Source organism: Mobula birostris, chromosome 14 (assembly GCF_030028105.1).
Source record: "Mobula birostris isolate sMobBir1 chromosome 14, sMobBir1.hap1, whole genome shotgun sequence".
NCBI classification, from domain to species: Eukaryota; Metazoa; Chordata; class Chondrichthyes; order Myliobatiformes; family Myliobatidae; genus Mobula; species Mobula birostris.
Window position 1 is genome coordinate 1,228,551 of NC_092383.1, and position 25,534 is coordinate 1,254,084.

At 45.0% G+C, this 25,534-nt stretch overlaps 1 protein-coding gene across 4 annotated transcripts in view; it reads right to left on the reverse strand.

Annotated features, from left to right (window-relative positions):
- Positions 1–8,892: 8,892 nt before the first annotated feature.
- Positions 8,893–25,534, reverse strand: part of LOC140209629 (signal peptide peptidase-like 2A) — a 33,234-nt gene continuing 16,592 nt past the window's right edge. For 2 of the 4 annotated variants that reach the window (XM_072277920.1, XM_072277923.1), the window contains exons 10-16: positions 23,421–23,495; positions 21,193–21,252; positions 21,027–21,083; positions 18,997–19,096; positions 15,443–15,520; positions 13,714–13,874; positions 8,893–9,708 (exon numbers count right to left, since the gene is read on the reverse strand). In XM_072277920.1, coding sequence (XP_072134021.1) covers positions 9,634–9,708; positions 13,714–13,874; positions 15,443–15,520; positions 18,997–19,096; positions 21,027–21,083; positions 21,193–21,252; positions 23,421–23,495 — 606 coding nt within the window. In that variant the 3' untranslated portion in view covers positions 8,893–9,633. Of the gene's footprint in view, positions 9,709–11,094; positions 11,129–13,713; positions 13,875–15,442; positions 15,521–18,996; positions 19,097–21,026; positions 21,084–21,192; positions 21,253–23,420; positions 23,496–25,534 lie in introns of all 4 variants that reach the window. The other 2 variants (XM_072277921.1, XM_072277922.1) reach the window with 2 other exon arrangements.

Below are 25,534 nucleotides of genomic sequence, written 5' to 3' on the forward strand. Positions count from 1 at the left end.
AATGAGATCGAGAAATTGGAGCGGGGGGGGCGGGGAGGAGGTATCGGAAATGGACCAGGTAAATTTGAGGGAAGGATGGAAGTTGGAGGCAAGGTTTCTTAGGGACAGCCAACTTGGCTTTCTTCAAGGAGGTAACAAGCAGGCTTGACGAAGGAGAGTCAGTGGACTTTATTGGATTTTCAGAAGGCCTTTGACCAGGTGCTACATATGAAGCTTCCAAACAAGGTAAGAGCACGTGGTATTAGAGCAAGACACTCGTGTGGATAGAAGATTGGCTGACTGCCAGAAGGCAGAGAGTTGGAGATAAAGAGGTTCTTTTCAGGGTGGCTGAAAATATGGTCCATATTCCCCCCATATGCCCACACATCCATATTCCACCCCACCCCCAATTCCCTGTCTGTTCACTTGTCTGCCTAAATGTCCCTTAAAACATACTTCTGTGTCTGCTTCTGCCACTATCTCCAGCAACACATTCCTGGCACCAAACACTCCTTTTCCCTGCACATCCCCTTTAAACTTTCCTTCTCTTAAAGCTATGCTCTCTAGACATAACATTTCTACCTGGGACGCCATCTATGTCCCTCATAATTCTAAAGCTACCTTTCCAGTCTCCTGTTGGCCTCTAGCTCACTGGAGAAAGCACTCCAAGTTTGTCCAAACTCCTCTTATATCTGATAGACGGCATCCTGGTGCACTCTCTTGAAAGCCTCGACATCCTTCCTGTAATGAAGTGAATGCAGGAGTCCAGATGCAGTGAAAGCAACGTTTTATGCAGCTGGAATATGACTTCTTGACTGCTGTTTTCAATACCCCAACTGAGGAGGGCAAGCTTCTCTGCCACTTTCAGGGAGCTGTGGGCTTTGACACCATGATGCCTCTGTACACCGATGTCCTTAAGGATCCTGACATTTATACCGTTTGTCCTCCCCTTACTAGGCCCATGTAGACTACAACTGGTGCCTTCATCACCTCCGCAAAAGGTACCCAATAATTTAAGACATGAATTGCCTGCACAAAGCCATAAGCTTTTGAATCAGAGATTGGCCATTCTGCCCATCGAGTCTGTTACACCATTCAATGCATCTGATTTTTGTTTCTCAAGCCTGTTCTTGTACCTTCTCCCCATAACCCATTACCAAACAGGAACCTATCAATCTCACCCTCTGCCTTAAATACACCCAGTCTTTAAGTCTTGTCTTCCTGATGAAGGGTCTCAACCCAAAATGTCGACCGTTAATTCCCTTCCATAGATGCTGCCTGACCTGCTGAGTTCCTCCATCGTTTTATGTGTGTTCCTCAAGATTTCCAGCATCTGCAGAATCTCTTGTGATTATGGTACACCCAGTGACTTGGCCTTCACAGCTCACATGGCAACAGATTCCACAAATTCACCATCCTCTGCCTGAAGAAATCCCTCCTCATCTCATGGAATGTCTCTTCATTCTGAGGCTGTGCACTCATATTCTAGACTCTCCTCGTCAGGCAAACATCCTTCCTGTGTCCAGTCTGTCCAGGCCTTTTAATAGTCCAGAGGTTTCAATGAGATCCTCTCCCTCTTGTCCTTCTGAACTCTCTCAAGTATGGGCCCAATGCATTGAAACTTCCCTCATTCGTTAAGCTATTCATTCCAGGAATCATTCTCATGAATTTCCTTTGGACCATCTGCACTACCAACACATTTTCCCCAAATACAGGGACCAAAACTGCTCACAATACATTAATTGTGGTCTAAACAGTGTCTTACAAAGTCTCAGCCATACATGCTTGCTCTTATAGTCTAGTCCTCTCAAAATGAATGCTAGTGTTGCACTTGCCTTCCTTACTAACAACTTTCCTGCAAGTTAACCTTAAGGCAGTGTTTCCCAACCTGTTTTAGCCCAATGCCCCCCTAAAGCACTTTAATACTTGCCAACACCCCCCCCCCCAAGCACCTTCACACTTGCCAATGCCCCTCTTGGGCACAATATACCTTCCGGCACCCCCATAGAGTAAAAACATGTCTACCATATGCTAACATGAAAAAAAATAATTTTGCTTTAGTTTTAATTTGTCTCTAAACCTAGCTTACACAGTACCAGTGTGCTGTACAGCAGCTTTGATATCAATGTGATCCTTGAGCTTGATGGTTTTTAGCAAGAGTTGAAATATCTGGTTCAAGTTGTGACAGCAAAAGCCTTAAGTCCCCACATATAACAATGTACAGGCGGTTTCTGTTCTTTTGTGAGTATGTGGTTCACTGCACTGAAGCCTCTTTCAACAAGGTCAGAGGATGGAAATACAATAAAGAACAGTTTGGCTCTTCTCCAAGGACCAGGAAACTTTGTATGACAGTGCAGCCACATATCACAAAAGTTGACATTTTTGAAAAGCATCTTTCCTCCTTCATCATTCTGAATTTTGATAGCAACTTCTTGAAAGCTGTTCTCCTGTTCTTCCACCTTGCAAAGAAATGGGTTAATCACCCTGTCCAGAATTTCCAGATCATTCAAATCCTTGAATTGATTTTGAAAATCCTTCTTCGGTGACTGCAGGTATAAGCAGTACTCTTGCAAATCACCATCTGTGAAAGGGAGTGCCATACAATCCATGCAGGAAAATTGTGAGAACATTCTTCTCCCAATGTGTTGCTTATATATTACCAATTTTCTGATAAAAACTGCACTTTTTACCTGGATTAAATTGAAATTCTCACCCTGCAGTTTCTTATTTAGAATGTTCATTTTGGCACACGGATCAGCTAGGTATGCTACATCTCCACGTAGAAGTTCAATTTTCTTTCCCAAGTTCTTGCCAACTTTAAGCAAAAATTCAACCACAATGTCAAAAAGATTAAAGGAATGTTTTAGGTGGCAGCCTTTTGACAGCCAATGCATGTTAATGTGAAGAAGCAAGCGTTCAAACTCTTCATTTTTATCTTAGCATAAATGGTGAAATATTTTGCTATTTAATGGATGAAATTTAATTATTACAAGAGTCATCCTCGAAAAAAGTCACTGGCTGAAGTTTTTGGCTGTGAAATATTATCAATGATTACTCAACCAATTGCAAACAGACTTGGAATTACTTTTCTCATAAATGCCACTCAACCAGCATAGTGACCTGTCGTATATGGTGCTCCATCTGTTACACAAGAAATCATGTTCCTAATTGGAATACTTCTATCCTCAATATACATTTTGAGCTTGTCGTAGATTGATTCGCTGTTGATACTGTTCTTAACATTTTACAAAAGAGAATCTCTTCATAAACTTCTCCATGTTTGATAAACCATACATGTGCAATTGTCTCGCACAGTTGACTCATCTAATGTATCCCAAATTCTGTTTTCTGTAGCTCTGTGCATAGTCGAGACTCAATATCTTCACTCATTCCATCAATACAATGAGCTACAGTTATTACTCAGAGGAATTGATTTTAAAACACTGGTATCCATTTTGAGAACAGTGGTAAGCACTTCTGATACAGCAGGCATTATTAATCTTTCACTAATTGCATGAAATCTTCCACACTTCGCTATCATTTTAGAAATATTATAAGAAGCAATGAGACCACTGTCAAAGTCACTTCTAGTTTTCTTGGCAAATGACTTGAGTGTGCAACTCTTTTTCCAATGTTTCATTCATCTTCTGGAACTGAGTAATACCATAAGTAGCCTCTTCAGGATGTCTGTTAAGGAAGTGTTTCTGCAACCTTGATGGTTTCATGGTTCATTAGAGAGTACAGTATTACAAATAAGATACATGGGGCGTCACTGATCTGATGGGAATGAAGTAAAACCGTACAACAGGTATGTAACACTTCCTGCAGTTTCTGTTTCTTAGCAGGATTGGAATTCAAGGTTTCACCACCTTCAGACTCCTAGAGATCACGCCATGTGTGATTATCCATTATTAGCAGGACTAAATTAAAATAAAAAATTAACACAAAATGGGAATGCCTGTGGGATGTTGACAACAGCAGTGAGTTGACATGGTTGGTCAGGTCACATGCCTCGTTAAGGTGCCACTTACTGACTCCCCAAGAATCTTGCACACCCCCCAGTAACTTCTATTTCCTCTAACATCACACACTCATCGACACACACCCACTGTCAGATTGTAGCAACCTCCTGCCCATTGTCTGCTCACACTCAGCCATCAGCTCACACCAAGCTGTGTGCACCAGAGGTTTTCACTAACGCACACCCATCAACAATATGCACCAACTGACATCAGCTGTCTGCCCTAACCAACCATCAACCAACAACACACCTTTCAGCTCTGCATACTGAAGCATTTCCTTCTGGAATGGAACAGGTTTCCCAAGATCGTCTGCAGTCAGTGTTTTGCATGGAATCTGTTACTAACAAGAAGATATGTAACCATTGATTTTGGAATGAGTTACTTTAAATGCTTAGTTTCAATGTGCAGTTCTGGTCATTTCAATCTATTTAGGGGTGTAGTTCCATTTGATTTAAAGTACAAACCTGACACGGATCACCCCCATAGGATCATCATTGTGTTACAAACACCTAGTTTACCAGCCACAGTTGTTATTCTGTAGATTAACCAACCTGATTTTTGTAGTTTTGGGTTTGCACTTACCAGATGTGTCAATGGGGGAGCCACAAAGTAGATAGTATTGATTCCATCTGGAGGTGGGAGAAGCGGAGCCTTTACCTTGGACATATTGTTCGGGCAGGAGGCAGAGGAAAGCTTGCTACAAGGACATTCCATGTCCTTGATGTGAGGGTGTTCACACCAGTGCATTTATCAGGAAATTTCTCTACACTTTGTTTGTATAATAACATGGCCCTCTGCCAGCCCCAATTGCATCCCTCTCTAGTTTGTGTCTCAGCCAGGCTCTGTGCTGCCTTGAGCTGTCAGGCCCTCCTTCCCAAAATACATAGCCATCTTCACTCTCGTGACTGAAGACACACACTACATACAGCATTTCATAGAAGGGTGTTTATAACAATCTTTCAGTCTATCTGTTCTTCAATTCATCAGGGGATACATTTTTGAATATTCGGCGCCCTTATTTAAAAGATAGGATGGCATATTTAGTTGCTCCAATGATAAAGATCTTGGTCCCTTGGGGAAAGTAACAAATAAATATACTAAATTTATTTTGAATCCCATGGAGCGTGTGGAAACCTTCCAATATCCAGGCAGTTCTTCTTTTTTCTTCTTTCTTTCTTTCTTTTCTTTTTAGGTAGGAGTATATATCGGGGGGGAAGGGTTAAGGGGAGGGGGGAGGGTAGATATTATCTTCTCATGTATTCATTTTGAAAACTCAATAAAAATTATACTAAAAAAAACTCATCAGGGGACCGTGCAATGATGGTTGCCCAGGTCAGATCTCTCATCGGTTGTATCTGGGTCTGAATACAAGATGCCCGGGGTATTTCAGGATTTTTCTGTTTTTATCAGAGGCCTCTCTGGTCAAGGTTGCCACAGCTGATAGTATTTTTTTTTTATCATTGTTGGGGTTCAAATCAATGAATTCAATACAGATCCAAACCAAAACCCTTCCAATGAGGTGCTTAAACAGATGAGGCAGCAACTTTGGCAAGAGTAAGTTGCTTGTAGGAGACATTTTATCAGAACTGGGCGAGGTTTGGTGTGTGATAAAGGCAGAAGTAAAAGGTAATCACAGAGAGTCGGAACAGAAGCTGGTTAATTATCTAAGATGCTGAGCTCAGTACTGAGCCTGTACTGTATCAGTACTGTGCCCAGATGGAAGATAGAAGATGAAATGTTGTTCCTTGAGCTTGGGTTAGACTTTGTTGAAATGGTGTTGGAGATCGCGACAGAGGTTGGAGTAGGAGTGAGAGGGAGAATTGACAGGTCAGGTTGTGCAAACACTTCAGCAAAGTGGTTATAATCTGTGTTTGCTCTCTCCATCCAAGAGGTGATCTTGTCCCATAGCCGACCAACCCCTATCAGTAGACCAGCCTTTGCTTTTTGCAGAATGATGGCACCATCGAATATTTCTCCCTTTTCCTCAGCCCCTGCATCGGCATTCTCATGGACTGATTGACTTCTCAAACCAACCACTTCCATTCCATTCCATTCCATACAGCACCTTCCAACAAAACACAGGGGATACCTCCCCACCTTACAAATAAAACAGTAATGCATTTGCACTTTTCCACTTTCATTCACAGTTTATGATGCAGATTCCTCCATGATGGGACAGTCCTCTCTTCTCACTGCTGCCATCAGGAAGAAGGTACAAGAGCCTCAAGACTCACATCACCAGGTTCAGGAACATTTATTAGCCCTAAACCATCAGGCTTCTGAACCAAAGGGGATAACTTCACTCAACTTCACTTGCCCCATCATTGAAATGTTCCCACAACCACTGGACTCTCTTTCAAGGCTCTTCATCTCATGTTCTTGATATTTATTGCTTATTTATATTATTGTTTTTTTTTCTTTTAGCATTTGCAGTTTGTTGTCATCTGCACTCTGGTTGAACACCCTAGTTGGACAGTCTTTCATTAATTCTGTTCTCGTTACTATTCTACAGATTTGTTGAATATGCACATGAGAAAATGCATCGCAGGGTTGTATGTGGTGATGTATAGTATACATACTTTGATAGTAACATTTACTTTGAACTTTGGAACATCTCTGTTCAGAATGCAAATGTCACCTCAGGCTACCAGCTACTCGTAGCTTTAATTCTCCATCCTGATATCTTCGTTCTCTCAGATTCTTCAGTGGAGGTTAGTGTAAGTTGAAGGAAAAGTATATCATCACCTTATTGGCCACCTCAGCTTTCCAGACTCATCAATTTTAAAGTACTGATTCTTCAAGTCATACAATACTACAGAAACACTCTGCAGATGCTGGGGTCAAAGCAACACTCACAACACACTGGAGGAACTCAGCAGGTCGGGCAGCATCCGTGGAAACAAACAGTCGACGTTTCGGGCCGGAACTCTTCGTCAGGACTGAAGAGGGAAGGGGCACAGGCCCTATAAAGAAGGTGGGGGAGGGTGGGAAGGAGAAGGCTGGTAGGTTCCAGGTGAAAAACCAGTAAGGGGAAAGATAAAGGGGTGAGGGAGGGGAAAGGCAGGAAAGGTGAAGAAGGAATAGGGGAAAACACAATGGGTAGTAGGAGGTGGAACCATGAGGGAGGTGATAGGCAGCTGGGGGAGGGGGCAGAGTGACATAGGGGTAGGGGAAGGGAGGGGGAGTGAATTACCGGAAGTTAGAGAATTCTATGTTCATACCAAGGGGCTGGAGACTACCTAGACGGTATATGAGGTGCTACTCCTCCAACCTGAGTTTAGCCTCATCATGGCAGCAGAGCCATCCATTCGGATATGTCCATACGTGGCCTCCTCTAAGTGTTCCCTTGCACACGCTTCTGTCACCTGTCCTATCTTAGCACTTGAGGACTGTGGAACACTTGCTTTAGAACTTTAAATAGCTCCTGAACAATGGTGAATTGCAGACAGTGATATATTGCTCTTCCACAGCAATATGCTCTGGTTCTGTGTTAAGCTTGGTATTATTCCAATTCAACATTCCCAGTTTGCTGAGGTTGTGGTGAGCGGAGTGACACAGAACAAGCATCTGCATTTGAACGGTAAACAGTAAGTTCTGGAAATACCCAGCAGAACAGCTTACAGCAGAAATGGAAAAAAAGCTGAACATAAACCAAGCAGAAAAAGCGAGGGGTTGAAAAGGAAATGCTGAGATCAGGTGTTAGTTAGGGGTAAGTCGATAACAGGGTGGGGTACAGGTCAACAAGATGGTAATTGACAGTAAGGTGGTAGAGAAATTAACAACTGCAATAGGACTTTAGCAAAACCTTTGACAAAGTCATTGACAGGTTAAAAAGGGCTACAGTATATGTAGTGGCTTACTCAATGGTAATATGAAAGCCATGTTACCAATCAATAGGTCAACAACAGAACCATTCTTCTTGTGCACAATTCTGGTTATTCAATACAGAAAGAATGAGGAGACATTGAAAAACAGAGTTTTACCAGGATGCTGCCTGGATTGGAGTGCATGTGCTTTAAGGAGATGTTGGACAATCCTGGGCTGTTTTCTCTGGAGAAGCACAGGCTAAAGGGAAATAATCATTTTTATTGACATAAGAAGCATGGATAGGATAGACAGTCAGAACCTCTTCTATAGGGTGGGGGACATGCACTTAAGGTGAGATAGGGAAAACTTAAAGATGGTTTTCCTTTACAGAATGGTGGGCTCCTGCAACAAGCTGGAGGCAGATACAATGAAGATGTTTAAGCAACTTTTGGACAGATACACGAGTATGTAGGGAGTGAAATGGTGTGGATCAATTGCAGGCAGAAGAGTTTCAGTTTAATTTGACATTGTGCTTTGAACAGATGTTGGTTGGTCATTGAGTTCATTACAGATGTGTGACTTGGTCATATTTGGTACAGATGTGGGTTGAAGGCTATTGGTCAAGTTTGTTACGGATGTGGTGACTTAGTTGTGTTTTGATACAGATGTGGGTTCAAGGCCATTGTGTTTGGTCCAGATGTGGTTTGAAGGTCATTGGGCTGGTATGGATTTTGTGATTTGATTGTGTTTGGCACAGATGTGGGTTGGTTGTGTTTTGTATAGATGTGGTGGTTTGAATGCCATAGCGTTTGGTACAGATATCGTGTGTTAAAGGTCTACTTCCCGTGGTGCTTTGCTCCATGCTCTATCCTCAGTGAAGACTGCATTTTCCTCAACATCTCTTCCAGCTGTGCTCACTGGTGTGGAAAATTTTTATCCATGCTGGACTGAGCAGTATGCTTTTTTCTGTTTAAGGGCATTGGTCTTTGCACATACTTCACCACACGTCTACAAACATTTACCTGATGGTTGAGGGGTAATGATGGTTAAGAAAATACTTTGGAAAAAAAAATTGAAGTCAGAGCCATTTCCAAAAGTATTTAATAAAATATTTCTGAAGTTACATTCCCTTATGCAAATTGCAACATGTAGAATTTCAGTTTTCATTTGTAGGGGTACAAACTTTATAGTCCACCCTTTTCCACAGAATGCATTTCAAAGTTAGATGCAAATCACATTACACACAAATTGCAACATGTAGAATTTCAGTTTTCATTTGTAGGGGTACAAACTTTATAGTCCACCCTTTTCCAAAGAATGCATTTCAAAGTTAGATGCAAATCATATTACACAGCAGTGCAGTTTAATCTTTACCCTCACATGCATTAATGTGGTCAAACCTGTCTGGTTGGGGCAGAAGTAGATCCCACTGTGACACTTTGAGATGGTCCATGGGAATTGTTCAGTGACTGTTCTGAGCCATTTGTCATTGTTTCTGTCTCAGTGTGCCTTCCTGACTTTCTTCAGGGTGGCAAGCAAGTGATTAGTGCAAGAGGACCCAGAAAAATTTGACCAGGTTAACTGAAATTTCATATAAAATGTTTAACATCAGACAGTTTCTAAAGGCATGAAAGTGCATCATGGATTCTCTGATTCAGGAAAATCGTTAGTCATTACAAAAATATTTCAACGTACAAACTTGTGCTCAGAGTCAGACAATAGCCATTGTCAGGCCACCATCTTCTGGATTTGCCCCAGAGTTTTCTAATTATTTGGTAACAAAATATATAGAGAAATTTAGTGGTAAGGCAGTAAGTGGCATCCTTCAGGGATTCCCTGACACAGGCTCAATCAGAGCAGCATCAGTTTCTTCGCTCACTGTTCTGACTGGACTCATCGTCTGAGGGCAGAAACAACAGTTAACATCACATTCATTTCACCCGGCAAAGGAAAAACTTCTCAACCCAATACTGCAAATAAAAAAAACATTTCCAAGGTTAGCAAACATCACTATGGCTCACACTTAATGGAACATCTGAACCTCTAGACTGGAAATACTTAACGCAGATGTTTCCCCCTTCTCAGGAAGGCTGTGCTGTGTGTTCAGGTGTGCGATCACTGTAAATAAAGTGGGGAAACCAGCTGGGGGAGTGGCACCTTCCAGCTGACAAGAGAGAACTACTGAGTTTAGGATGCACTTGTTCCTACAACTGTGAAAGACGTCAGAAAGTCCAAGGAACACCAGGCAGTGAGGACAGAGGCAGTGAGGACAGAGACAGTGTGGGCCAGATGAAGGAAAATGAGGAAGCAGATGGCAGATCTAAAGCGACCCCTCCTCCCACGTAGTCTGCCCTTAAGGTGTGAAATGAATACTGCATCAACCCAGGACATAGTAGCTGGAGAGGTCAGACAGGGGGTGAGGGTAACAATAAATTCTCAAATGTGTTAAACGTTAATCAGTTGGGAGTCCTCGTGCAGGATTTCCTAAAGGCCAGTTTGCAGGTTGCTTCGGTGAAGGCAATGCGATGTTATCAATCATTTTGAGGAGACTGGAATATAGAAGCCAGGCAGTGGTGGGGCCTCACTTGGAATATTGTGAGCAGCTTTGGGCCCCTTGTCCAAGAAAAGGATGTGCGGACAAAAGATGTCCGGGACAGGTGAGGGAGTGGGGAAGAGAAGCGGCGAGAGACTTATATGGAACAAACTGCCTGAAGAAGTGGGTGAGACAGACATGTTAACACTTGGACAGGTACGTGGATAGGAAAGGCTTAAAGTGATGTGAGCCAAACGCAAAGAAATGGGACTGTAATGTAGATGGGAATCTTGGTCAGCACAGACCAGATGGGCCTGTTTCCACACACTAAGACTATCAGATGGGTATTTGCAAGGCACCCAGTGACATTGTTTGCCTGTCACATTATAATGTTCCAGCTACAGGAATTTATTCCCTCTTCAGCAGTTTCAATAGCCGATTAGATCTGATCACTGGTCCTAGGTTCTCTCCTGCTTAAAAACATCTTTCCAAACATCAACGCTAAAATTTGATGATAGCAAGGTCAAAATCTGTCTGAAAATCATTAATCGCCAAAAATCACCAGTAATATTTGACCAAAATCATACAAATTAATGCAACATGCTGTAGCTTAAAGATTTGATTTCTAAGAATCTTCTGGAGCACCATTTAAACAAAGCAGATTTTCAGGAGTGTGGAATGGAATAGGGAAAGAGATAAAGCCTCCACAGCAGCCCCATCTGTAAAGGCAGTGAAGTCATTACTGTGACTCACCTTGTAACAGCGGAGTCCTGCTGCCATCCAAAACCTAGAAAGATTGGTTGCATGAAGCCTGTGGTCAGTGAACACTCTGATCTTCATATTCCATCTATATCACAGTCCATACCTTTAGCTCTCTGCCACTAACTCAGTTCACCCGCACTAATGAGTACAGACTCTGTACTGAACAGAGCAAATTCAAAGTGGTTTAACACCAGCACAGGACAATAACAACCCACCTTCCAAAAACAGCCACAGTCAGAGGATTGGGAAGCTTTTAAAAACCAATAGAAGGCAACTAAAAACAGTCATTAAAAAGGAAAAGATGGAATATGAAGCTAAGCTAGCCAATAATATTTTTAAAAAATACCAGCAGTTTCTTCAGATACATAATGTAAAAGAGAGGAGAGAGTGGATATCGGACCACAGGAAAATGATGCTGGAGAGTTAGTGATGGGGGACAAAGAAATGGCAATCGAACTGAATAAGTATTTTGCATCAGTCTTCACTGTGGGAGACACCAGCAGTATGGTGGAGGCTCCAGGTGTCAGGCAGGGGTCATGAAGTGTGTGACGTTACGATTACGAGGAAGATGGTTCTTAGGAAACAAAGGTCTGAAGGTGGATAAGTCACCTGGACCAGATGATCTACACCCCAGGGTTCTGAAAGGGGCGGCTGAAGAGATCGCGAAGGCATTAGTAATGATCTTTCAAGAATCACTAGATTCTGGAATGGTTCTGGAAGACTGGAAAATTGCAAATGTCACTCCACTCTTCAAGAAGGGGATGAAGCAAAAGAAAGGAAGCTGTAGGCCAGTTAGTCTGACCTCAGTGGTTGGGAAGATGTTGGAGTCGATTGTTAAGGATGTGGTTCTGGAGTACTTGGATGCACATGTTAAAATAGCCCAGTAGGCAGCATGGTTTACTCAAGGGAAAATCTTGCCTGACAAATCTGTTGGAATTCTTTGAAGAAATAACAAATCAAGATAGACAAAGGAGAATCAGTTGATGCTGTGTTTTTGGATTTTCAGAAGGCATTTGACAAGGTGCCACACACAAGACTGCTTAACAAGCTCTGAGCCCATGGTATTACAGGAAAGATTCTGGCGTGGATAGAGTAAAGTATAGGCTGACTGGCAAGAAGCAAAGAATGGGAATAAAGGGAATCTTTTCTGGTGACTAGAGGTGTTCCACAGGGGTCTGTGTTGGACCAATTCTTTTTACGTTATACGTTAATGATTTAGATGATGGAATTGGTGGCTTTGTTGCAAAGTGTGCAGATGATATGAAGATAAGTGGAGGGGCAGGTAGTTTTGAGAAAGTAGAGAGGCTACAGAAGGAATTAGACAGATTAGGAGAATGGGCAAAGCAATGGCAGATGTGCCAGGAAGTGTACGGTCATGCACGCTGGTAGAAGGAATGGAAGTTGACCATTTTCTAAATGGAGGGAAAATACAAAAACTCTGAGGTGCAAACAGACTTGGGAGTCCTTGTTCACGATTCCCTAAAGGTTAATCTGCAGGTAGAGCCTGTGATGCAGAATGCAAAGCAAATGTGATGTTAGCATTCATTTCCAGACGACTAGAGTACAAAAGCGAGGATGTAATGTCGAGGCTTGGTGAGGGTCCAGAGGAGTACAGCAGAGTGACTCTAGACATGAAAGGGTTAACATATGAGGAGCATTTGATGACTCTGGCCCTGGAATTCACAAGAATGAGGGATGATCTCATTGAAACCTGTCACATAGTGAACGGCCTCGATGAAGCAGATGTGGAGAGCATGGTGGGAGAGTCGAAGACCAGAGGACACAGCCTCAGAATAGAACAGAGACTGGGAGGAATTTCTTTAGCCAGAGGTTGGTGAATCCGTGGAATTTGTTGCCATAGGCAGCTGTGGAGGCCAAGCCTTTATGTATATTTAAAGGCAGAGATTGATAGTTTCCTGATCAGTCAGGCATGAAGGGATATGGGGAGAAGGCAGGAAATTCGGGTTGAAAGGAGATTTGGGTCAGTCATGGTGAAATGGTGGAACAGACTCGATGGACCAAATGGCCTCATTCTGCTCCTATATCTTATGGTAGATACATGTCTATGTCTACCACCTTGGATATACTGTAATACACATTATGGACACTAGCCTCCTCAACGTCAAGAACATCTTCAAAAGTCATCACCTCAAAAAGGCAGCATCCATCATTAAGCACCCTCATCACCCAGGACATGCCCTCTTCTCGTTGCCACCATCACGGAGGAGGTACGAGAACCTAAAGACACACGCTCCCTGTTTGCCCTCCACCATCACATTTCTGAATGGACAATGAACACTTCCTCAGTATTTCCCCCCTCGTTTTGCACGACTTATTTTTAAATATATATTTCTTATTATAATTTATATTTTTATGATTATGTACTACTGCTGCAAAACATCAAACTCCATGACATATACCAGTGATAATAAAAGTGATTCAATCACAAAAGTAAAAGAACACCCATTGTGACCGGTCAGTATTTAACTCGCTTTGCCTCAAGGACTTCACATAATGTTACAGCAATGAAATTGGCTGAGTCTGATGTCACTTTTAACCATTTAATTATAGACTGTTTGCAAAGCCGAGGAGCTAATGGAAGGTGCTAACCTCATAACCACTTCCTGCCCAAAACATTTTCATCTGCTTGCGTGCCACGGCCGTCAGAGTGCAGGTGATGAGGGTACAGGGTACGAGGTAGAGCAGGGCAGGCTGGGCCATCTTCATAACAATCAGCACCACAAAGGTTAAAACCATGCCCACTGCGTACGCTTAAAGGAAGACAATCATTATTACACATTTCTCACTGCTGCACACAACTACTAAATAGATCAACAGTTCCATTTAATGTCAGAGAAATGTATACAATATACATCTTGAAATCTTTTTTTCTTTGTAAACATCTACAAAAACAGAAGAGTGGTCCCCAATGAATGACAGTTAAAACATTCGAACCCTAAAGCCCCCCGACTCCCCCCTCCATACATAAATCCCCCCCAACTCCCCCTCCCATACACGAGTCCCCCGATTCCCCCTCCCATACACGAGCCCCCCAACTCCCCCTCCCATACACGAGCCCCCCGACTACCCCCTCCCATACACGAGCCCCCCGACTACCCCCTCCCATACACGAGTCCCCCGACTCCCCCCTCCCATACACGAGCCCCCCGACTCCCCACTCCCATACACGAGTCCCCCGACTACTCCTCCCATACACGAGCCCCCCGACTCCCCCTCCCATACACGAGTCCCCCGACTACCCCCTCCCATACACGAGTCCCCCGACTCCCCCCTCCCATACACGAGTCCGACTCCCCCTCCCATACACGAGCCCCCCGACTCCCCCTCCCATACACGAGCCCCCCGACTCCCCCTCCCATACACGAGCCCCCCGACTCCCCACTCCCATACACGAGCCCCCCGACTCCCCCCTCCCATACACGAGCCCCCCGACTCCCCCCTCCCATACACGAGCCCCCCGACTCCCCACTCCCATACACGAGCCCCCCGACTCCCCCTCCCATACATGAGCCCCCTGACTCCCCCCTCTCATACATGAGCAGCAGCACAGCATCGACCCCCCCCACCCACTTCTGCAAAATAACCAACACCCCCCTCCACCAAGCAATAGCAAGGCCCCCCTCCGCCCCCACTGAAGACCATGATGTGCAGTGCAAGGACAATTCGACACACCACAGACTCTCTCTCCCTGATGAGGGGAAATGGGGTCCCCTCTCACTGCGAGAGAGAGAGAGAGAGAGAGAGAGAGAGTGCAACTCGCCAAGTACTCAGCCTGCGACAGCTGATCCGCGGTTCCACTCTCTCCTGTAGGCGGCACTGGGTACGTTTCGCTCTCTACGTGCATCAGGTCAGCAGGTTGTGACTGAGACACATCCAGTAAAGAATGGGAGGGGCTGCAGCCTCGCGTCACAGTCCTCGAGTGTACTGAAACGCACAGTGAGGGGCCGGGCGCCGAGAGGCGGATCGCAGGGGCCGGGCGCCGAGAGGTGGATCGGGGCCAAGTCTCCTTGTCCCACATTGGAAATGGTCAATGATTTGGTGAGAAGTTGTTTCAGTAGCTTCTCACCTCTCCTTGATCCACTCTCAAAGGTAGATCAGCCTGTGGCCAATACAACAGCTGATGAATGAAGAAAATCTGTCACTTTCAGTGCAGCAGAATTTAATGGCTCCTTCGTTGCCCAGAACTACACTAGACGCAAACTACACATGTCATACAAGACTATAATTTAATACGACTTTTCCATGAGCAGGTGAATGTTCTAACAATTACTGGTTCTAAACACATTTCCTTGTTTACCGATGTATTAAAATTTCTTACCTAAAGTGCACAGAATAAAATAGATGCCACCACTTCTTGTCTGCGCATCAAATCTTCGGCAGTAAGCAACCAATAATCCTGTGAGATATGATACTTTAATTTTATTCATTCAGAGATACAGCACAGTAACAGGCTCCTCCGGCCCAACGAGCCCTCACCGCCAACTACACCTGTCTGACCAATTCACCAGCTCACCAGTAGGTTGCTGAAATGTGGCAGGAAACGAGAGCACCCCGAATCCCACGTGGTCACAGGAAGGACGGACAAACTACTCAGAGTCGGCAATGGAACCGAGCTGTCACTGTAATAACGTTACGCGTACCACCCATTACATCTTGTACAAGAGAACAGCCAAACCTGGTGGCTGGAAGTGTGTGCTTTCTCTTTCCTGCTCAAGATGAAGCAGATAAGATGTGGAGCTGTGAAACAGTCACAGAGATCAGTCATGTGAAACCCACATCCCTTGCCGTACACTGAACCTCCAGCCTAGTCAGAGCTTCCTGCAGGATTTTGGGAATGGAATATACTCCCAATGCCACTCACCCCCGCATCCCCTCAACACAGAGTGAGGTCTCATTGCATTTCCCCCTTCTACGAACTCTGGCTTTACCCTCAGCCCTTGTGCCTAGACCCAGCTTGAACCTGCCCTGTTACACTTCATGAAATCAGCCTCAACTCATCTTTGAACTATTTAGTTTGCTATCTGGGAAAAAATAAGGTATTGACATTTAAAGGATTGAAAGAAGCTACAGAAAGTTGTAAAATTAGTCAGCTCCATCTTGGGTACTAGCTTCCATACTATCCAAGACTTCTTCAAGAAGCGGTGCCTCAGAAAGGCGACGTCCATTAGGAAGGACTCCCAGCACCCAGGGCATGCCCTTTTCTCACTGTTACCATCAGGTAGGAGATACAGAAGCCTGAAGGCACACACTCAGTGATTCAGGAACAGCTTCTTCACTCTGCCATCCAGTGTCTGAATGGACATTGAACCCTCGAACATCACCTCACTTTGGCAGCATGTTTTTTTAAAAATATGATTTCTGTTTTGCATTAGTTTAAATCTATTTAATATACATATACTTTGTGTAATTGATTTACAGATTTCTTTTCTTTCTATATTACCATGTACTGCATTGTACTGCTACTGCTAAGTTAACGAATTTCAGGACACGTGCCGATGATGATGGCTACTGTACTCCTCGTATGATGGCCTCCATCAATCGTGGGATTGAGTTTAAGAGCCGGGAGATAATGTTACAGCTATGTAGGACCCTGGTCAGACCCCACGGAGTACCGTGTTCAGCTGGTCACCTCACTATAGAAAGGATGTGCAAACTATAGAAAGGGTGCAGAGGAGATTTACAAGGATCTTGCCTGGATTGGGGAGCATGCCTTATGACAATAGGTTGAGTGAATAATTACTTTGGTTCTGTCTTCACTAAGGAGGACATAAATAATCTTCCAGAAATAGTAGGGGACAGAGGGTCCAGTGAAATGGAGGAACTGAGGGAAATACATGTTAGTAGGGAAGTGGTGTTGGGTAAATTGAAGGGATTAGAGGCAGATAAATCCCCAGGGCCAGATGGTCTGCATCCTAGAGTGCTTAAAGAAGTAGCCCAAGAAATAGTGGATGCATTAGTGATAATTTTTCAAAACTCGTTAGATTCTGGACTAGTTCCTGAGGATTGGAGGGTGGCTAATGTAACCCCACTTTTTAAAAAAGGAGGGAGAGAGAAACCAGGGAATTATAGACCGGTTAGCCTAACACCGGTGGTGGGGAAACTGCTAGAGTCAGTTATCAAAGATGTGATAACAGCACATTTGGAAAGTGGTGAAATCATTGGACAAAGTCAGCATGGATTTGTGAAAGGAAAATCATGTCTGACGAATCTCATAGAGTTTTTTGAGGATGTAAATAGTAGAGTGGATAGGGGAGAACCAGTGGATGTGGTATATTTGGATTTTCAAAAGGCTTTTGACACAGGAGATTAGTGTGCAAACTTAAAGCACACGGTATTGGGGGTAAGGTATTGACGTGGATGGAGAATTGGCAGACAGGAAGCAAAGAGTGGGAATAAACGGGACCTTTTCAAAATGGCAGGCAGTGACTAATGGGGTACCGCAAGGCTCAGTGCTGGGACCCCAGTTGTTTACAATATATATTAATGACTTAGATGAGGGAATTAAATGCAGCATCTCCAAGTTTGCGGATGACATGAAGCTGGGTGGCAGTGTTAGCTGTGAGGAGGATTCTAAGAGGATGCAGGGTGACTTGGATAGGTTAGGTGGGTGGGCAAATTCATGGCAGATGCAATTTAATGTGGATAAATGTGAAGTTATCCACTTTGGTGGCAAAAACAGGAAAACAGATTATTACCTGAATGGTGGCCGATTAGGAAAAGGGGAGGTGCAACGAGACCTGGGTGTCATTATACACCATTGAAAGTGGGCATGCAGGTACAGCAGGCGGTGAAAAAGGTGAATGGTATGCTGTCATTTATAGCAAGAGGATTCGAGTACAGGAGCAGGGAGGTACTACTGCAGTTGTACAAGGCCTTGGTGAGACCACACCTGGAGTATTGTGTGCAGTTTTGGTCCCCTAATCTGAGGAAAGACATCCTTGCCATAGAGGGAGTACAGAGAAGGTGCACCAGATTGATTCCTGGGATGGCAGGACTTTCATATGATGAAAGACTGGATGAACTAGGTTTATACTCGTTGGAATTTAGAAGACTGAGGGGGGATCTGATTGAAACGTATAAAATCCTAAAGGGATTGGACAGGAAGATTGTTCCCAATGTTGGGGAAGTCCAGAATGAGGGGTCACAGTTTAGGACTGAGATTAGGAAAAACTTCTTCACACAGAGAGTGGTGAATCTGTGGAATTCTCTGCCACAGGAAACAGTTGAGGCCAGTTCATTGGCTATATTTAAGAGGGAGTTAGATATGGCCCTTGTGGCTAAAGGGATCAGGGGGTATGGAGGGAAGGCAGGTACAGGGTTCTGAGTTGGATGATCAGCCATGATCATACTGAATGACGGTGCAGGCTCGAAGGGCCGAATGGCCTACTCCTGCATCTACTTTCTATGTTTCTATGAACTCAGCCTTTTCTCCTTGGAGTGATGGAGGATGAGAGGTGACCCGATAGAGGTGTATTTCATGATGAGAGGCATTGATCGTGTGGATAGCCAGAGGCTTTTTCCCAGGGCTGAAATGGCTAGCATGAGAGAGCAGTTTTAAGGTGCTCGGAAACAGGTACAGAGGAGATGTTGGGGGTAAGTTTTTTTTTACAACACAGAGAGTGGTGAGTGCATGGAATGAGCTGCTGGCGACAGTGGTGGAGGCGGATACAATAAGGTCTTTTAAGAGGCTCCTGGATAGGTACATGGAGCTTAGAAAAATAGAGGGCTATGGGTAACCTAGGTAACTTCTCATGTAAGGACATGTTTGGCACAGTAGGTTTTCTATGTTTCTGTGTATCTATGGGAGTGTAGATAAACTGTGGACAGTCAACAACTTTGCAAATGTGATTGAAAGTGTGTAGGTTTACTCACCAGGTACAATAATATCACCAAAGCCCAACACGGAAAACGGCAATCCACACAAGGTTGCAACAGATGGCACCAGTCTTGGCACTCTGATAACTACAGGCAGCTGGAGAGAACAGCCACAGGCATCATTCAGAGGAGCTGCAGCTGGGGAAGGACCCCGCCGTCACTGACGTCCCACAGCCTCCACACACAGCCCAGTTAGCTGGCAAGTGTGTACAGTTCATACGGAGGCGCAGACCGACACACGCAATGTCAGAGCAGATCGCACTGGCCTGTCGTTGGCCAGCAGCACCACAGCATCGCTCATCATTTAAAGGCCATCTCTGAGATCTGGTGAGGGCACGTGGCCGTGAAAAACATCTGAATGTTTAACCTTTCTCTACAAAGAATTAGGGTTGCATTGAGGGCCGAGAAGGGAACAGTTATAAACAACAAACATTTTGGAGCTACGAACAGAAAGGCTGATCTCAGCGTGCAGCCAGTGTGCTGAGTATGATGAGCACAAGAGTCAGAGTCATCCTCCCTCGAGATCAATAAAGTATGACTATGAGTATGACTAGAACATCGACAGGCTGCCTCGCCAGTCAGGACCACTCCGCTTCATGTCTCATTAGTAAACCCAGTAAACCAAACTCAGAGCATCTCCCCCTGCACTCTCACACCCAGCAACAGCTATCCATAGGGTTACATGGTACAACCAGCAACAACTATCCAGTTAGTTACGTGGTACAACCAGCAACAACTATCCAGTTAGTTACGTGGTGGTACAACCAACAACAGCCCCTCTGGCCTTCAGCCACACTGCCCAGCAGCCCTCGCCCCCTCATGGGACAACTCACCCACTAACTCACACGTCTTTGGACTTGTCTTTGGGAGGAAACCCACATGCACTAACTTAATAACAGAGGGTGTTGGGATTGAACTCTGACGTCTCTAGCTAACCAGTGTGCTATGGTAGCACCCGATGGTCACATTCAAACTCTTGTGCAGATTAAAGCCCAATATGACGGGTATCCACCCTCCCACCCAATACCCTTCCGAAACAGCATTAACAACAGTGGTTCTCACACACAAGAGGGCAGAATTCTGTGCAAATGAGAAAGACAGGCAATGTTTGGGACTCGCCGAGAAGCCAAATTCAACCCGAACGACGCAGGTGCTGCAAATTTAAATGCAGCCCAGACAGTGCTGGCAATACCCACATCAGGAAGCAGGCCACGAAGGGTCTAGGAACAGAAATGTTACTGTTTCGCCTTCTTCAGACACTGCCTGACCAGCTGAGTGTTTCACCATCTCGATCTACCAGTCGCCAGCCTGCACCAAGTGGGACCCCCCCCCCCCACCACGACAGACAGAGACACATCCTCAAACAGAGCTGCTCTCCACTTTCCTAAACAACCACCTAATGGACATCCATTTCTTTAACATGGTAAATCTCCCCCGTTTCTCTTTCCATTCCCCATTCTGGTTCCCCTCACCTCCTCCTTCCCCTTCTCCCATGGTCCACGCTCCTCTCCTATCCTATCAAATTCTTCCTTCTTCAGCACTTTACTCTTTCCACCTATCACCTCCCAGCTTCTTACTTCATTCCCCCTCTCCCTCCCACCCACCCACCCACCTTCCCCCTCATCTGGCTACCAGCCCGTACACTTCCCCCAACCCACCCTCTTACTCTGGCTTCTGCCCCCTTCCTTTCCAGTACTGAAGAGGGTCTCAGCCTGAACATCAATTATTTCATTCCCCCCCAGAAATGCAGCCTGATCCGCTGGGTTCCTGCAGCACTCAGTATTGCTGAAGATTTCCAGAATCGGCGTTTACCATCTAATTCAGTGTTGATGTTCGGGAACTGAAGCAGCTTCACTGGGAACCAGCCATGGACTGATGCAAATTCTCCAGTCCTCTTCCCCACTTCCAACCCTCCAAAGTCAAACTTCAGCCAGTTACTGGTGTAACCCAAGAACAACTTACGATAGTTTAATAATTAGTGACCCGAAATGTAACGTTCAGAGTTGAGCAGATAAATAGCTTCTTACGTTTTCATTGTGGGTCACTCGTGCAACTGCAAGTTCCATTAAGATGCCTCCCGTGGTCTAGAATCAAACCCAATATTTAGTGCTTGAGGAGATGCAGCAGCCCAGCGTCGTCTGTTTGAGAGTAAGGCGGCTTTACCCGTCACCAACATGATAGCTTTCACCTTACCTTTTCATCGGAGCTCGCTCCAGATCCCGTAGCCACCTCCACCATGATGCTCTCGTGATTCTGAAATAAACAGGAGGGCATTCCAGAGATGGAAACCAAGGCTCACACCCCCTCACCATTACAGGTAACAGAAGACCAAAGGACACAGGAGAATGAGGCCATTTGGCCCATCGAGTCTTCTCCACCATTCCATCATGGCTGATTATTATCCCACTCAACCCCAGTCTCCTGCCTTCTTGCTGTAACTTTTGATACCTTTACCAATCAAGAACCTGTCATCCTCAGCTTTAAATATTCCCAATGACCTGGCCATCCAGGGGAATGAATTCCACAGATTCACCACCCTCTGGCTAAAGAAATTCCTCATCGTCGTTCTAAACAGACATCCTTCTTCTCTGAGACTGTGCTCTCTAGTCCGAGACTCCCCCATTAACAGAAATATCCCATCACTCACCAATCTTTAATCCTCACATCGATCGCCTGTAAGGGGTTTCTTCTTTTATGTTACTGCTAAGGCTAATGAAAATGGCTTCTTTGTTATGTTAACTGCTGAGAAAATGCTTCTCTTTCGCAGCTTGTTTCGGTTATATTACTGATAAGAGCATTGTATTCATTTGTTAACCAATTGGGATAGATGTTATTCCTTCTTGTGTGTCTGTAGGCTATTGTTTCCTGGGCTTTGGGGCAGCAGCGATGGGGACAGAGAGAGGAGACGAGATGCTGTAAACTGGGCGGTGGGACGGACCCCAAGCAGGAGTCCGAGGCCCAGGGTCTTTGGCGAGGAGAGGAGACGAAGACAGACTCTTGTGGAGCGTCTGGTCGACCACTGTGGTTGGTCCCAGGCGGCGGGTCGAGGAGGTTGGAGGGGATCAAACGATGGAAAGAAGACTCCATTAATTGAGCTCCAACGGTTGTGCACGAAGTGGTTGAACTTTGATAAGTTTGGCACCTTGTACTTTCCTTTTATCTCTATTAATTATAGTTCCAGTAAGATCTATAAAGTGTAATCATTTAATCGCATATGGTGTATTGTCTGTTATTTGGTGGGGTGGGGTACATCACACAGCATCCACACAAACTTGATTACCCAGTTTGACGGGGCCGAAGGCTGCTCCCCCTAGACGACAGCGAGCTGAGCGAGCCTGAGGCTTACCAGGGGACTATACACCCATTTACTAGAACTAGGGGACACAGCCTCAAGATTCAGGGGGGGTAGATTTGGGACAGAGATGAGGAGGAACTGCTTTTCCCAGAGAGTGGTGAATCTGTGGAATTCTCTGCCCAATGAAGCAGCAGAGGCTTCCTCAGTAAATATACTTAAGACAAGGTCGGATAGATTTTTGCATTGTAAGGGAATTAAGGGTTATGGGGAAAAGGCAGGTAGTTGGAGATGAGTCCATGGTCAGATCAGCCATGATCTTATTGAAGGGCGGAGCAGGCTCAACGGGCCAGATGGCCGACTCCTGTTCCTATTTCTTATATTCTTATTTGCAGAAAGTGGCTACTAGTCGGGAACATTATTTTAATGTGATTGGAAGAAAGTACAGGGGTTGTGAGAGGGAGGCTTTTCTTTCTGAGAGAGTGGTGTGCGTGTGGAACGCCCTGCCGGGGTGGTGGTACAGGCAGATACATTCGGGACTCAGATGGGCATATGGATGATAGAGAAATGGAGGACTGTGTGGAAGGGATCGGTAGATCATGGACTGAGCTGTAATGTTTTATGTTTCACAGGTGTCTGCTTGGTGCTGATCCATCTGCCCAGAGTAACTCTGCCTCCACAAGGCTGTAGGCAGCTGAGTACCAGGCTACAGTGAGCTACCAATAAAACCAGACTGCATAATGCCTTATCAACTTGTCATTGCTCCCTCACATCAACAATCATCTCCAGTTGAAGACTGGACTTTGCAGCCAATTGAATATCACTGTACAGGAACGAGTGGGTGATCTAGTTGGGACAGAATTCTCTGGAACATGTCCACATCTCTTTGAAATAGTGGGACTTTCAACACTGAGTCATGAAGATCTTGCTAAAACTTCCAAATCTGTGAAGCACACCAAAACACCAACATGTCTCGAAAACCGTTTACCTATAATAGAGGTACAAAAGAGAGGCCAGGGCGATGTACACTGACTGAGACGGTTATCAAAATATTAGACCCTTGACTCCATTGTAAACAGCAGACAGTGACTGAACTGAGAGAGAGAGGCTTGCATCGGAGTGAACTCACCGGTGTGAAGAATGGAGTTATGAAGACGAAGAAGACATCATAGATGAGAAGAAGGACCAGCAGAATGACGCAGGACTGCAAAACAAAGTGGAGAGGGGTTGGCACTGATTCCCCTCTTGCACAGACTAATCCCTCCCCAGTAACTTCTCCCCATGTCCCCATCATCGACACAGCCGCTCTGCTCCAAAGAGCGCTACGAGGTCATTCTTACTCTCGGCCACAACGAGCCGACCTATAGCTGGGGAAGTGACGACTTCCCTCCCGTTAGACTGATTGAGGTAACTTTTTTAAAAATTCTTCCTTACTTCTCTTCTAATATTTATATATCTGTGCATTTGTATTGCTTTTGTGACACTAATCTCCTTTGGGCCCAATAAAGTTTCTATCTATCTATCACACCCATGTTGCACAGATTCTGCCCCCCACCAATGTACACAATCCTGGGTTGGAATTACAGTCTCGGGAGAACGTGCAAGCTCCACACAGACAGTGCCCAAGGATAGGATTGAACCTGCGGGGAGCTGGATCAGTAAGCAGCAAAAGATCAGTAGGTACACTGCGGCGGTGGGAAGGTGGCAGCGCAATGCAGCTCGCAGCAGCCACTCTGGTGGTGATGTCTGTTATTTGTCCAGCAGGGTGCCGTGCACAATCCTGATTTGATGGAGACGGATGTGAGAGCACAGAGGAACATCTGGAGAAACTTCTGAAATGCCTTTTTCGCTGCTGCTGCTACAGTGTGATCTGGAATCTCCAAGGGAGAAGGCCCTGAGTCCTCAGCTCCGCTTGTTGCTCGGCGGCCGGGGTGAGGTTGAAGCGCTCAGCAGAGGATGGCGCTCGGTGCTGGAGGGCTGGTCGGAGGCTCGAAGTTTTCGGACGGACTCAGAGTCCGCTGCGGTCGGGTGCTTCCAATGGTGCTGCATCGGCAAATTGGCGGCATTTGGAGGTTCGTGGCAGGGAGAGTTCCTCCGTTCTACTGCCTGTGTGGGATGATGAAGCTATCGGGACTTCAAGACTTTTTTTTTTACCGTGCCCATGGTATGGTTTTTATCAAATTATGGTATTGCTTTGTACTGTTGTAACTATATGTTATAATTATGTGGTTTTGTCAGTTTTAGTCTTGGTTTGTCCTGTGTTTTCTTGTGATATCATTCTGGAGGAACGTTGTATCATTTTTTAATTCATGCATTTCTAAATGACAATAAACGAAAACTGGACTAAACTGAAAAGGTGTTATTAAATGTCCCCACCAGAAACTTTTTGTTATCCCCTCAGTTGGGGTAAGCTGCTAGGAGAGAGTCCACTGTCTTCCCCACCTCCTCTAGCCTACAGTTTGACAGGCTATTTGCAAAGTCCCCGGAGAATAACTGACAGACTCTTTCTCCCCCAACGACAAACCTCTTCCTCATACAAAGCATTCAGCCAGCTGCTGGGACACCACTCACTCAGAGCTTTACCAGAGTCTACACTGCTTGTTTCAAATGCTTATTAGACTAATGGACCCCTCTTCCCCTCCAGACAACAACAGGCTTTCTGTCTCCACCTACGAAGCAGTGGTTTGATTAAAACGTTACAGTACACTGTATTTGCATTTTACTTTTTTTTAAAGAAAGGCCTTTGTAACTAAAAGGTCAATTTTTTCAAAAAGAAAAATGACACTGGTCACGTTGCACTCAATCATGGGTGGAAGTGAAATTCAGATTTAAGTCAAAAACATGTTTTACCATGACAAAAAAAGCATGATGATCTTCACTCAAAGATAAACACGGCACTAAACACAACTACATCACGTGTGAGACAACTGAAGGGAGAGTGTTGTCATCCCTGTGGTTGAGGGGCCCGTGGAATGCCCTTGGGTTGAGGAGGCACTGTGCTGGATGACGACTTAAACTGTTTCTTCCAGTGTGTCTGCCTCATTAACAAAGGCTTTTGTCACAGCAATCTCTGATTTATAAACTGACCTGATTTCTTGTTGTTATGAATGCACACTGCTCTAGTCCTTCAATAAATCCACCACACATCTTCTCCATGTCGTCCATGGGCACCTCTTCTACTGTGTTAACAGTATCATCTTCACTGTTATCATCACAATCACCCCCATTCAGAACCATTTCAGT